The 15,221-nt window shown below is 39.8% G+C and overlaps 1 protein-coding gene across 3 annotated transcripts in view; it reads left to right on the top strand.

Moving 5' to 3' along the window:
* Window positions 1–15,221, top strand: part of NAV2 (neuron navigator 2) — a 245,424-nt gene that overhangs the window by 177,610 nt on the left and 52,593 nt on the right. For all 3 annotated transcript variants that reach the window (XM_068945366.1, XM_068945365.1, XM_068945364.1), the window contains one exon: window positions 10,268–10,406. In XM_068945366.1, coding sequence (XP_068801467.1) covers window positions 10,268–10,406 — 139 coding nt within the window. The remainder of the gene's footprint in view (window positions 1–10,267; window positions 10,407–15,221) is intronic.

Raw genomic sequence — 15,221 nt, 5'->3', positions numbered from 1 at the left:
AGTACCTTAAAGTACAGGGTGGCTGACACGAGCTTTTACTTCATATGTTACGGTATGTGATCCGGAGGCCCCCAGTCTGCCTGTTTTACTGCCATCAGGTTACAGCTTTTCACAGATGACCTAGTAGCAGCAGAAAGTCTTGACCTCGCCCTTCTTCAGCACTTCAGAGGTTAATTTTGTTGAGGGATCAGATTTCTTTCCAGGGGAAGTTTCTGATGATCACCTTCGAGCTAGGCTTCACTTTCCAGTGTCTTTCGGGGCTGCTGAATGTTCAGTGCTCTGTTGAAAAACAACCTTGCTCCAACTTTTTAAAGTCTCTTTCTAGACAGTTAAGTTCCAAGCTATTTTATTTGGTGGAGTGTTGGATGGTAGCCTAATGAAGGTATCAACCTGTAAAATAAATCTAAGCCCTTTCTCTGGAGTTCTTCATGGGCAGCAAGGTGGAGAAATGCTTTGGCCTAGGAATATTGCAAGGTAAGAAGTCTTCTACACTTTTGAAAGCATGGTCTGTATGTTGTGCTACACCTTTGTGCAAACAGATTTAGCTTTTCAAATTCTAGCAGCAGTGGGAACAGATAGATTATGCAGTGAATAGAAGTTTTCTCCCTGCCTTACATATTTCATTTGAATTGTTGACTGCTACATCAAATCAATATATTTTTGTTAGGTTATGTGTCTTTGAATAAAATAATAGGAGACTACATATACCAGAAATGATAGCTATTACTGTATTTGTTTTTCTGGCTTTGCTTCAGTCTCTTCTGTAAGGTTTATTGACTCATTATAAGTGTTTAATAGGTTGCAGTCTAACTAGGTGTCTTTCCCACTAGTGTTATAGACTTTAAGTCTCAGAAAATTCTGGGGCTTTGTTATAGTTGGGTAGTTTGTTTGCTTTGTGTGCAAAAGAAGAGTCTTTTATGAGCCATGAGCTCACCCGTCACTGCAACAAAGGCGGTGAGAGGCTGCCTCGGCGCAGGGTGCACTTGCAGTTTAGGGCATGATATGCAGTTCTTACTCTCGCTCCTGTGCAAATTTCCATTGGCTTCCTGATAAACCCTTTGTCTGGGTAAGATTATTGGATATTTTTCCTTCTGCAACTTCTTTCAAGTAAGCCTAATTTTAAAGTCTGACATGAACCCGGATTTATCGGTGCTGGTTAGGATGTTGCAGTGCTGTGAGAAAACAAAACTGCTTCCAGAATTAGTAGCTGATGTCTTCAGCGCACACATCTCCGTATTACTAAGAATAACATATTTCACTTGATTATGTGCATGTGTTTGTTCTTTAAATCACTGGCATGATAACACTAGTCATTTTTTAGTGGTTCAGCTTCCTGCGGGACGATGCTGTGCCCAGTGATCAAATTAACACCTTTTATTGCCAAGTTCAGCTTTACTTAGAACATATGTCAGCAGACTGTAATCCTTGAGGAAAGCCAAGTGTTGTGTGTCTCTCCTTTTGCTGATGGGAGAATAGTGAACAAGTGAAGGCGTAGTCTCCGTACCCATGTGCTCAGCCGCAGCTGATGGTTACTCTGTGAGAGAGGAGCAGTTCTCAGGTGCAAAATCTGTTGCCGTGTTCAATTCCTGTGGAGTATTTAGACTCTATTATGAATAATAAAGAACTTCAACAGTGATTGTGAATTACTCTTCATACATACCGATTCTTCATTTTATGCCTTGAAATTTCTTGCTCAGGATAGCACGTGCACACCTTAAAACTTTTGCCTTACTGTTGCTACTGGAGTACAAAGTCAGGAGGAAGCAGAACAAGACTGGCAGCGATGGAGCTGTATCATGCCTGGCCACTGCTGGAGGCTTTGGTCCTGTGGGTGTGTTTAGGAGCCCCCTTTCTTTGGGTTGCTGCACGGGCACCAGTGCTGGGTGCTGGGGCAGTGAACAGCCCCGGCCAGCCAGGGGGTTCGTGATGGTTCCCCTGAGCACTGGGGTCTGCCCAGGGGAGTCCTGCAAACGCCCACTCGGCACAGTGGAATTTAAATGCCTCTTGCATATTTTTGTTTCCATACTATCCTTCATTCCTTTCCTTCCACTTTTTAGTTACGTCAGTACTCTAAGAATTTAGCTAATCTTTTTTTTTTTTGGTCTTTGCACTTAAGCCAGTTTTTTTGTTAAGGAGCCACGATCTTTCCTTTGTTTCACAAAGCAGCCTGCCCGGAAGCAGTGACTGCTCGTGAGCTGCTTCGCTCTCCCCAGCTAAATAAAGTTCAGCAGGAGTATTCATGATGGGAGATTTGTGTCAGTATGCTTGTGTTTTCAGTGAGTGCCACTCTTCTTTAAGTCGTAACTTAAGTAGCGCTTTCATATTAGGAGGGGATGTGACCCAAAGGTATCTGCTTTTGGGTGAGAAGAATGTATGAACTGTTAAGTAAGGCAAGAGAGAGCAACGTTCACAAGCTGGTGTTTTGTTATCACAGCTCTCAGAGCTGTGGGAATCGCTGTGCTCGCTGGTCTCCCAGCGTGGCTGTGACCCCACCTACCCGAGGCAGGGCCGCGTGCCCAGCCAGTGCCTTTGCCCCGCCAAGGGGGAGTGTTGGGCTGGGCCCAAAAGGCATGTTCCAGCTGCGATCGATCGGCAGCTGGAGTTGTCTCGGATACCCACCCTTGAGTTCCTCCTTGCTCCCTGCTGGAGGGGCAGGATAGAGGGAGCCGGCAGGGGCGACTGCAGGGCCTCAGGAGCACGGACACTTTACTGCCAGGGATTTGCTGCATTCCTCACTCTTGCATACCAGCTGCATACAGTACGGGGATTTATTTGCTGGAGAATGTAGTGCATAAACAAGGATTTGAGACTTTCATCAGAAGACTTCTCTCGAGACTTTTTACTGTCTTGGAAACAAAGGCTGCTAGGATAATTTTTACATAATAACTAGTAAGACTTAACATTGATCTTGTTGTGATATGGAGTCCCTGATTCTCATTCCAGCTTGCAGTGGTGTAAATCAGCTGGAGTCAATGGAGTTGCACAGAAACTACCAGGGATAAGAACCAATCCCTAGGCCTTCAAATTAGGGAAGCGACCCTGTCGCTGACTGCAAGGTGAATTTCGTAGCAGTGCAAGGATCCTCTGTGCGCTCGCTGTAGGATTAGTCATTGGTGTATACATCCAAGAGGTCTTCAGAGAGGACAGTAAGTGGGGGACATCAGCAGTGAAAGAGGAAAAATACAGAAATTATGGTTTGTGGACCATGAGTCCAGGAGACAAGGGTTAGTAGCTGGTTGAAGTATTTGTGCAAGATCCTTTTCACTTGGCTATGCCTTAGTGTTCCTCCAGCCTTGGGGTCAAAGGCAGGACTTTGCATTGATTTGTCACCTAACCCCGGAGGCTATGTAACGCCAGAGGAACAGTTGTTTTGAACAATGGCCAAAAAACAAGTTCCACCAGTCACCTTAACACAGTTGCAACTTAATGCGGTTGTGTGGCTGCTGATTTTAGACAGTGAATAGGAGAAGAGTCTTTGAGCAAAATCTGTGCAGGTAAACAAGGAAGTTGCCACTGGAGTTTTCTGCTTTATAGCATGAGATGATTGCTTTCAGTAGAAAGTCAGATTGTTTTCATGATGCTTTAGAGTGTTTCATATGGTAAACTTCCTGAGATTAGATGGTTTCAGCAGCTCCTGTGTGTGCGCGCGCGCTTGGCTGTGTTCACTGGGAGTTTGACAATGGCTTGGGCAAATTCCTGATCAAATTTTAAGAGCCAAAATAGAATCCACTGTTATTTTTATAAGGTTATTAGTGCTGATATAAAAGCATTAAAAGTGAAAGTGAAAAAGAGCATGTGCATTCTCCAGCTTGTACAAATCTTTTCTTTCCCAACTCTTTTGAGATTAATGGATAGTTTTGTTCTGATGATTATTCTCTTTTACAAGTGTTTCTTAAATGCAAATCCTGAAATGTTATCTTAGATGAATTCTAAACAGAATTTGACAGAGAACTGCATTTTGGCTTGTAGTCGCTAAAAATTAAAATGATCTGAATAGCTCTCAGCATGTTTACAGAACGTAAACTGTGCACCAGAAATGTCGTTAGAAGAGTTAGATTCTGCCTCAGCAAGAATAGCTGGAAATGGACTATATCCATTGAACTTGTTTTGCTTTTCACTTTTGACAGTTGCACTTTTCAAAGTGTTTCAAAGGGATGTCTCTGAGCTCCACTCTCTTAAAAACAAAATGTTTTACCTTAAAGTACCTATAACCAGTTGTAGTAGAAGAGATTTACTGAACATATGGAGAAGGTGGATGGTTAATATCCATTTAAGATGCATTAATTAAATCAATTCTCTTGAAAGTAGGTTCTTCATCTATTTTTTTGCAAACAGTTATTTATCACCTTTCATAACAATTTGAAAGGAAAACCATGCAAGGAACTGTATATGATTTTTGAAATCCTGATACAGTGGTGTCAGTATTATAGGAAATCTCAGATGAAAGCAGTGGAAACTGCAGTATTTGGTATTTGCTTTATAGCACAATTACATTTTTCTGGCTTTTTTATTTTTCCTTTTAATCCTTTGAATATGTTGTTAAATTTTCAGTCATTTTACACCTTGACCTTTTTGTGTTCTCCTATCAACTAATAAATAGTTAAATTTTTAGGTAGAAGAGGATAATTACCATGTTTCCAGTTGAAATATTGTAGAGCCCCAAGGCCCTGTCTTTCACGAATATATTTTTCAGCAGCTCATTGTAATTTTGGTTTTGACTGAAGATCCAGCAAAGTTAAAATACACACCCATTAGTAGAGAAAGGTGCATTTTCAGCCCTCAACAATAGCGTTATTTAGTGATATTTTAATGACACTTCTGCTTTAGACTTGCAAATGTGGGAGATTTCTGCAGTGAGGGGGTGTCCTGAGGATTGTGAGATGGTTTCATGTGCCATCCAAGTTGACAAAGAAGAGCCAACTCTGGGGATGATTATTGTGCCAGATGGCAAAATGCTGAGAGACTGTAGAAAAATACAAGTCTGAGCATAACTACTTTGTAAACCAGTTTCAAAAAGCAGCTTTGAGAAGCTGACCTGGTGCTGTGCGTGGGAGATGTATGTATTGCTTTATCAGCAGTGTTCATAGTCACATTAGGATGAGAAGGCTGGGATGAGAGAAGGGGAAGGGGGAGGTTGCATTCGCAGTACCTGAGGCACCCCTCTCCCTCTGGAGAGATGGCAACTCTGGAATCACAGAATCACAGAATGGTTGAGGTTGGAAGGGACCTCTGGAGATCATCTAGTCCAACCCTCGTGCTCAAGCAGGGTCACCTAGAGCATATTTCCCAGGACCACGTCCAGACAGGTTTTGAATATCTCCAGCGAAGGAGACTCCACAGCCTCTCTGGGCAACCTGTTCCAATGCTCCATCACCCTCACAGGAAAGAAGTTTGTCCTCATGTTCAGATGGAACTGCCTGTGGTTCAATTTGTGCCCATTGTCTCTAGTCCTGTCGCTAGGCACCACAGAGAAGAGTCTGGCTCCATCCTCTCGACAGCCCCCCTTCAGATACTGGTACACATTGATGAAATCGCCTCTCAGTCTTCTGGAAGGGTGGCCTGCTGCGAGTGTGCATTGCTCAATAGAGAGCACTTGGGTAAGAAGTGGTGTATTTTGAGTAACTAACTCTGATTTAATGAAAAACCACTTCTGCCACAAAATAGAGAACTGCATGAGAAGGATGAGGCTCCATCTTCCATAGGAAAGTAGAAGTTACTGTGTTAGGCAGTGTTGGAAAACCTTCAAGTTGATATTAGGCTGTAACTGTCAGGATTTCAAAAAACCCTAAGTACTGCTCACCAAATACTCTTCTTCACTTTTAAAATTTGAGCTATCAGAGAGTGACTGAGGTCCTTAGAGAAGATTTTTTAAAAGTTACGGCTGACCAAAGATGACCTAGAGGCATACCCTGCAGACTGCTCCTAGGTGGACATGGCTGATTTCATAGTGGATGGGGGCAGGTACTTTGTACTTAAGACATGATGAGAGTAGCAGATACTCCAGCCCCCCAGTATTTAGTACTGTTTAAAGCTTTGCTACACCCTTAGATGCATCTCAACTGAGAAAATCTAACATTAGCTAAGCTGTTTGACCCCGTTTACAACCTGGCATAGTTTCAGTAGTGCTGATGTTTTTCAAGTGGGTGGCTGTACAATTTCCCTATATATTAGACGAGAGTGTGAAATAGACTTTCAAGAATTTATGTAATTTTCAGTAATCAAAGTAAAGCTTCAGTTGATTGATCAAATAGAGGAAGGAAAGCCCAAACATCCCAGCTCCAGGTTATGGCTGAGTAGACTTTTGCTGACATCAGAAATTATTAATTGCAGCAGCTAAATTACAAAGATGTTATCATGGCTCTGGGAGCCAAGAATGCTGTAATTACCAGGGCTGTTTTAGATTCCCCATTCTGCTGCCTTTCTTTTGACTTTAACTATAAAGACACTGAACCAAGGTAAAAGTGAACTAATTTATGTGGAGGGCTTGGGATTGTTTCAAGAGCAATGTGCGATAGAGATATATCAGTGTGTTAACAGACGCTGTCCTTTCAGGAAGCTGTAGTCTTCAACTGCACGCAGGTGCCCACAACGCTCTGCCTGTTCTGTACTGTAGCATATCAACCAAACGTGGTATTCCCTTATGGTGCGATGGGCTTCTTGGTGTGAACAGCTTTTAATATAAGGCATCATTAATAACAGGTTAAACTATTTATGCGCTTTAATTAAATTTTTTTTATCAGTATGCATTTTGTAGAATTTGCTTCTGAAAGAGCAGAGTTGCTCATAAAGCTGCTTTCACTGTGATCTTATTTACCAGGTTCAATGAATTCTACATGCATCTTACTGTTACATTAAAATAACTTCTCTAGTGTTATATGCACATATATAGATAGTTAGTTAGTTTATATAGGCTTTAAAACTATTTCAAATTTCTTAAGAGCTTATTTTTTCCCCTTCTTCTCTCACCTTTATTGTTCTTCTCTGAGCCCTCCCTCCCCTATGCTGAAGTGATTTTTCATAAGGACATAGTTGGTTTTTGCTGACACAGCATCTTGTCTTGTCAAAACAGCTTTGTTCATCAGTATCTTTTTTTGGTGTCATCAGTATGCCTACAGGAACTGCATTGCTTAACTCCTGGCAAACAAAATGCTAGATATCTATCTTTGGACCTCATAGAATGACTAATGATTTTTATTTTTAGTTTGGTAGCAGATTAGTAAACTTGAAAATACTAAGTTTGAGTTGTTCATAGTTTCCAGCAGAACATAACAGGTTTAATGAGCAGGATATATTTAAGAGGAGGCCACAACAGTCAATGTATTCAGATGCATGTTTCTACCTTTGCCCAGAGGCACATGTCCCAGTTCAGAAGGGCACTTAAATATTTCCATAATGCCTTAAGTTGCCGCACGAAAGTCAATAGGACTGACTGATACCAGTAAAACTACTTGGAATTACAATTAGAAACATTCTTTAGATATTGTTAAACTGGGGCCTGTGGCAGTTTAAGAATGGTGAATGGTTAGAAATGTAATGTTGCTGTAAATTTTGAAGATTAAGAAAAATGTTTTTCCCCCATTGGAAGACTTAGTTCACTACACCTGAAATGCATATTTGGTCGTTGAAATGAAAAGTCATTTTCTGGGAATGAGAAGTGAATTATGTCTTGTCAGCAGATAAGAGGACACTAGTAAGTTTATTCATTTTATCAGAAAAAAATTACTGTTCAAAGAACTGATGTTTGTTAAAGATGGAACTATGATCCACACAAAAGAACAGTATTGTATTTTTTTTCCCCAGTGCCATATCTCTATAGGAAGGAGATTAAGCTGTGGAATGTGGAAATCATCATCATTGCTCATTTTGCAACAGGAGGAAGATTTTTTTGTAGGTTCAGAAATAAAAAATAAACTGTTGATTGCTACAGGAAACTTGGAAAATGACTAGTATGTTTACATATATAGTTATTTTAATATCAGTTTTATAAACTTATTTATAGGCTTATAACATCTAGGAAGTGTAATTGCTTTTTGTTATAGGTCTTCAAATAAAAATAAGCATTGGTTATAGGACCTGTTTTTAAAATTTGAAATGCAGAGGTAATATAACTTTCAATATATTATAATACGAGTATTTAATTGCCTGTTCTAAAGAAAGGTACCTCAAAAAAAGAGTTTCTGTTCTTTTCCAAGTTTTCAATTTTTCCATACTGGAGGAAAAATTAGGATTTTTTTCCCTTCAGTTTCCTGGATTTCTTTGTATAGTCGGCACATCATGCAGTGAGTTATGCTGAAAAAGATACTGGAAAAAACAGTAAAAGTTGTTGTAGAATCTTTCTGGCTGGCTTTGTCGGATACAAGGAGTCTCAAATTGCACTTGGAGTTTTATTTTAACATATAACTTTATTTTGTGTTCCAGTGGTTTCTCGTAAAAAATATTCAGATAAAGAAAAAATGGTAACCTTCCTTTAAATTATAACACTGCTAATAATGTAGACTACAACTGTTCTTTCAGATCAGGAGAGCTGGAGCTTCTGCGCAAATAGTGTTTGGACAATCCTCCTGCAAACCTAGGGCCTCCCCGTAACTTGCACAGTGGTGCATGTCAATCCCAAATGGCCAGCATGTGTCTAGGTTAGTAGAAGTGCAGCACACGCAGCACTGCTTGGCCTCCCAGCAGAGCTGGCAGGGTGGCTGTGGCCGAGGTGAGCTGATGGGTCCTGGTGCCGGTCCCGCGCAGCCTCCTTCTGCCCACCGCCGGCAGTGCATGGCGGCCTCCTGCGTGGACAAGCGAAGCGCCTTGGGGGAGGACTCCCTCACCTCCGCGAGGCAAAGCCAGCTGACAGCTGAGACTGTTGTCCATCGGAGCTACCCAGCCGCTCTCATCTGCAACAATAAGGGGAGAGAGAATGCGCACAAATTACTGTGCTGGCAGATTGATGGGGCCATAACCTGAAACAGTAGTAGGCAAGAGCAGCTGCAAGCAATAACCCTTCCTGCGGATGCGGAACGGAGCATGTGTCCGTTGCCACCAGCGGTCGGGTGCTTTAACCAGTCCTGCTGCTAGTTAATCTGTGCAAAATGTCCTGAATGGCCTTGTGTAGATGTGGATGAATAAAATATTCACAAGTAAGCATAAAGGAATTAAACATTACTGAAGCTTCATTAAAACCCATACAGGTAGCTGTTTTGTAAATGCGAATGAGAAAAATGAAATGTTTTTCGTTTGTGGGTTGCCAAAGGTTGTATATTAAGTCCATGGCAGAGCTGAGAAGAGAATTCAAGAAACCAAACTTAGATTCCTCAAGCTCTGATCATTGGTAACCATTGCCTTTGTTTACATACTTAGAAAATTCAGTTTTGAATGCATATATTAAATATCCAGTGTATCAATTGCTGGATGGTTGTAAGCAGCTTATTTTTAAGGGCATGTTTGGAGCCCCCACCTTGACTTTTAGGTTATTTTGATTTTGTCTGTTATAACATTTAAATCACTTCAGACATGGGTATTTTTTGTTGGTGGTTTTTGTGTCCTAAACTTCCAGGTATGTGTTTCCTATGCACTAGAAAACGTTGAAGCTGTCACACACTGGAAGAAGGTACTCCTAACTAGTAAACCATTATTTTATCTACTTGAAAAGGATGTATTGTGCAGAGCAGGAGGGTTACGTGCCATCTAAACAGGGGCATTCTTGGACTAAACTTGCAAGTACTACGAACAGCTGTCTGTTTTCTAAAAATGCCTGATGGTGATGCTGCTAATGGCAGATCCATGTTGTTGACTAGGAATACCTAAACAAGATAGAAAGTACAAAAGTTTGCCATCAAGATTAACTTGATTTAAATTCCTTGCATTTAAATTCCACCTCTGCTTTATGGCTTAGCAAGTTAGTGCTACATCTAGCAAGATATGCTTTCTTTCCAACGCCTCCTTAGCCTGTTCCAGGACGGAGGCACAAAGGTTAAGGGTCGCTTTAATGTTTGTTTATTGATATAAGCTTTCTGTTGAGCCAGTAAAAAGAATTACACCATTGGTGCTACAAGCCTAGCGGTGATATAGAGAGGGCTTTATGGCAGTCATGCAGGTTGATGAGCTGTATGGATTCACCCTTGATGTCCAATGAAGATAAGTCATGAAAAAAAGCAGACCTTTTTTGTTTGGTAACCGCAAATAGGATAAGGCTTGTAGAAATAATAATTTTTGTTTTCAATTATGTTTTGTCTTTTGACCCTTGTTGTCTTCCTTTGGTGTGCTTTTCCTCCTCCAGCTGGGATGACAGCAGCTCTGTCAGCAGTGGGATCAGTGACACCATAGATAATCTCAGTACTGACGACATTAACACTAGTTCCTCTATCAGCTCTTATGCCAACACACCTGCCTCTTCTCGCAAAAACTTAGATGCACAGGTAAGATTTCTACTTCAGTTACAGTAACTTGGATATTTATTATTTTCTTTGTGCAATGGGCATAATTGTTTTAAGTTGGATGAATCTGCTTATTCATCTTTGGACAGATAGTGTTTCTTGCCGTAATAATAATTACATGCATGAGTATTTTAAACAGTAACCTTGCTCTAGTTTGCAGCTATCTTTACAGCTTTCAGCAACTCAGGCTGAAAAACTTGGAAACTGGTCCAGAAAAAAAGTAAGAGTGCAAAGAATGATTGTTATTGCCTTGACTAATGTTTAATAGCATATTACTTTCCAGACTATCAAAACTAGGCTACAGGTTCCTGAGTTAGTTGACACTAATATTTTATATGCACCTTTGCTAGCTCCCCTTTTCTTATACACTTGAACATGTGTGTGCACATTTAACCTTCAATACAGTGGATATCACTGAAAAGGCAATATTAAGCAGTCGTAACCACCTTATCATATGTGGCGTACAGGGATATTTCTTCTATGTGTGGAATCCATGGAATCTCTGCTGCAGTGGTATGGCAACAAATGAGTTTGACTTCTTAATAGGACTGCTATATAGAAAACATGCATTAATAGATGGGATTGTTTTTTAGTTCTAGAAAAGCTGTTATGTTTTTTGTTAAAGACCAGAATGTATTTAAGTCAACATAAAAGTTTAAAGATTATTTAATTATTTACACTTTAATCGTAAATGTAAATGTACTAAGCAAGTGAAACATATTATCTTAAACTTCCAGGGCTGCATGTTACTGTAGGCTTTCTATTTTTGGCTGCATTTCATATGAAGATAAATTTTATGTCCATCGGCAGCCTATGTGTAGTTTTTTTGTGCTCAGATACTATACATCCAAGTAGTGTAAACCAGTGAAGATATCAAGCAGTTTTTTTATTCATCAATTAGATTGTGCTGTATAGAGATGTGTAACATTTTCTTTTCCCTAATAGTATGGAATTTTGTTTGGCAAAGTGCTGGTCTAAGCAGTCTAGTTTTGTTCTTTATATACCCACCTGTTCTAGGGGAGTCAAGTGTCCTGTGTCAAAGCAAATGCAGAGTAAAACTTGGCATTGCAGCAAAGAAAGGAAGGAGATGTATATTTGACTTTCTCTTCTATTTCTTTCCTCTCCTTTATTCTTTTTATTTTTTCTTTTCATGACTGGACCCTAAATCTATTTTTAATATCAATTCTAATGTAGAAGTGTGGTTGCTGTGAAGTGTTAATATGCCTACAGGTCGGTGATGTAAGCATGTATTACTCTCTGTTCCCTTGCTGTGAAGTGCATATTTGAGCCTACATTAAAGATTTCCAGAGTTAGCCTCCGGTTGTGTATCAGTGATTTCATGTGTGCTTGAAACTGCTCATACATGTCCCTTACAAACTGAGTGGAGTTAAGATCAATCGAGTATGTTCTACAGTATGTAACAGAAAGAGTGACATAGACAACTAGAAGATTTTTTGACAATTGCTAGTATCTGAACATTGTAATACTGTTGGAAAAAAAAGAAAAGAAGAAAAAGGATACATGACTAAATATTAACCTAAGGAAAAAAAATAGAAACTCATTTGACTTCTATCTTCTGATGGATCATATTCTTGGAAACACCTTTAAGAGATCAAAATCTGTGTTGATGAACTCCTCTTCCTCCTCCACAATTATTATAGCATCCAAGAGAGTGCAGACATACAGTAGAAGAAAAGGACCTAAAGCTTGTACAGACAGTAGAGCATATGTATTAGAAGAGGGAGCTGGGAGCCAAGACATGCAACTGATATTTACAGTTGTTCCATTTTTGTCTGTGACCTGCTTCTCCCTTTAGTTTTCACGGCTGACAATATTTATTCCAGGTATTACTATTAACTGCAAATCAATTTTCATAAAATATTTTGTTTTCCTTTAAACATCAAATCCTAATCCTGTCACTCAAGGAAATGAAGAGTGGCTAGGAGTGATGGAGCCGTGTTTAGTATGGAGTGTTGATTTTTAGCATCCCAAAGTAGCCCTCCCAGCTCATGACATAGCACTGCATGTATACCTTTTCTGTCCTGCCTGGACTGTTGTATGCTAGCCTGTGCACTGAGCCACAAAAGACGGGCAGAGATCTGCACAGGGATGTGGATTTTTCTTCTCAGGGTATCCACTGCTTTGGTTGTTCCTTCATAGCAGGCATTTAACTTTCAAGCTGCTATGATTGTACCACATCTTTTTGAGGTGGTACAGAATTGGGGCTTCAGATAATTAAAGCTTGAAGCTAATGCATGTGCAACTGAGAGTCCAGACAAATAATGTAGCACATCAAAGGGAGAGGGCCCTGACATGTTAGTGTCTGTTGATACAATCAGTAAGACTGACTCAGAATCATCTCTACAAAGAAGGCATAGTTACAGAAGAGAAAAAGAGCCTGTGCTAAGTAGAAGACTAAGAAATTGATTTTCAGAGCAGCTGAGTACCCACAACTCCAGAAAAAGATGCAGGTTCTACATCTCTGAAAAGCATACCAAAAATATGATAATGACTACATCCTCATAGACATGCCTTTTCTGTAGCAATACTGTGAAGATGTCCCCAAGTTGGTTCTGAGTAAGCTAGTGTGGGAACCAGAATTTGCCTTACCATGGCACTGTGTCTTGCCTTGTTATGCCAAGTATCAAACCACTTAATGTAGCTCTACTGCTTTTGGGACCCTAATGTTTTTCTGTTGTATCGCACACACTTAAGGTTAGCTAAGTTAGATTTTAACATAGTACTGCATATGGGATGCTTTTAAGGTCGTATTGTACACAGATTGTATTAGGAGGCTAAGACCAAGGGGGCGTTTGAAAACAACTTATATAACTGAAATAGGAATGGAAGATACAATGTAATAAACTTGTTTGCATACTCCTAAAAGGACCAGAAGAAGAAAAACAATTCCTTTAAGAGGAAAATAGCAGCATCTTCAACCTGTTCGATCAAGATGACTTCTCAATACCACTGGAGCAGACTGGGACCCAGCCTGTTCACATCTTCATGAATAAACTTTGAAAGCTGTATGAGTAGGTTGCAGAATCCTACTAGTTACCTTTATTCCCACCTCAATCCAATGGCAGCCTTTTTTCACATTTTATATTGTATTTGTCTTGCAATGACTTCCAGCAAACAGTATTTCCACTTTCACCTAATCCAGGTCTTTCAGGTGGGTGGAGTTTCAGCTGAAATGGCAAAGCCAAGTTTCACTATGTTTTGATTTTGATTCCTTAGTCATGTTTCTAGGCTGTTCTCGTTGTTTACCATTAAACAGAAGCATCTCTGGGCCAAGTGCTTCAAGGGTGGCTGCGCAACGTTTTAAAGTCTTGGGTAAAGTATTTAGCCATGGGTGTAGTAGCTGAATGAAATAAAACTGAAGAAACCAGAGATAGAGGCCTTGTTATAATGCAGTTCTTTGTTGAGGTTTTACTGTTCTTACAGACGTAAAGGAGAAAAATAGAAAGTACGGGAACATTTTATAAGCAACGAAAACGGGAATAAGCACTAGGTAGGCGTATTTGCTGCTCTGGAACACTTGCAGTGCAAATAGAGAATTCCAGACAAGGGACTTGAGGCAAGATACTAATGAAATCACATGAAGGATGATGATAGTGTGATTTTGTTCGTTGGTTATTTGTTCTTTTTGGCTTGAGCTGTCTTCCAAGATGCATGAACGTGGGAGATGTTTCCATGAAATGATAATTTTAGAGAAACAGACGAGGGAGAAATCATCACATTATGAATTTATTACAAACCTGCTCATGTTCATAAATAAATGGGTAGCAAACCCAAAATCTTGCAACCGTAGGAAAAGAAGGAGGTTAGAAAGCAGTGTTTTATTCAAGACTATGCTGAGTTGCTCTCTGTGGATGAAGAAATTTTTATCCAGATCTAGATCAAACATGGACGTTGGACATGCATGGTCATGTAATAGTTGGTTGTGGTGTTATAAAATTTGCCCAATTAATCAACAGCATTTGAGAGGAGCCATAAAATTCTGCAAGAAAATTTTAATAGTAATCATTAGCAGCTACAAAGAAAAATGCATGAGGGATATATTTAGGATAACAGATTCGGATAGAGTTGCTCAGAGTTTGGCAAAGTCTTGGTAATGAGAAAATTCTGTATTTGGTATTGATTTTCGCAGTATTCTGTGGAAGAGACTGGCAGCACAATCAGTCTGGGCGAAGGATAGGGAAAAACAGTTTGTAAGAGCTGAATATAAATTAACAACTGACTCAATTTATGTATTTAAGTCTGAAATCAATACTGTTAGAAAGTTGTTGGGGTTTCATTTTTCTTCAGTTCCTGGGTGTCTTCCTTTTATGTTAGATTAGAATTAACAGCATTCCATTTCTTGAAGTCTGTGCAAAAAGCTGCCTGATCATGCTCTGGAGATCAGATCGCCAGACAAGAGATAGGAAACAGCAAGAACAAAGAAAAGCTGGCTGCACAAGCTTGAAATCATTTTTAGGCGTTGCAGTGAAAGGGTTCGCATGAAATTTGAGATGGAGGATTATAAATGTCATGGCGCTGAGCATATCCTTTATACATCAAGTATTTATTTTTCTTTATTTACTGCTTTACTGGGGGTTATGTTCTGTTTTACTGAGGGAGGTGCTTGCATGTTTTTTGTTATTTTCTGTAGTACATTAGAAAATAAATGTCATTGCTAGGGTTTGTTTCCTACTGTGACATTTCTTTATCAAAGGCATATGATATCTGTTGGTAATTGGAGCTGACTCCTGAGTTTAGTTATCAATTTGATGGTTCTTATTTGTGAAGCTTAATAAA

Source organism: Struthio camelus, chromosome 5 (genome assembly GCF_040807025.1).
Source record: "Struthio camelus isolate bStrCam1 chromosome 5, bStrCam1.hap1, whole genome shotgun sequence".
Lineage (NCBI taxonomy): Eukaryota > Metazoa > Chordata > Aves > Struthioniformes > Struthionidae > Struthio > Struthio camelus.
Note: the sequence above shows the minus strand (reverse complement) of the source record. Positions and strands in the feature narration are given on the sequence as shown.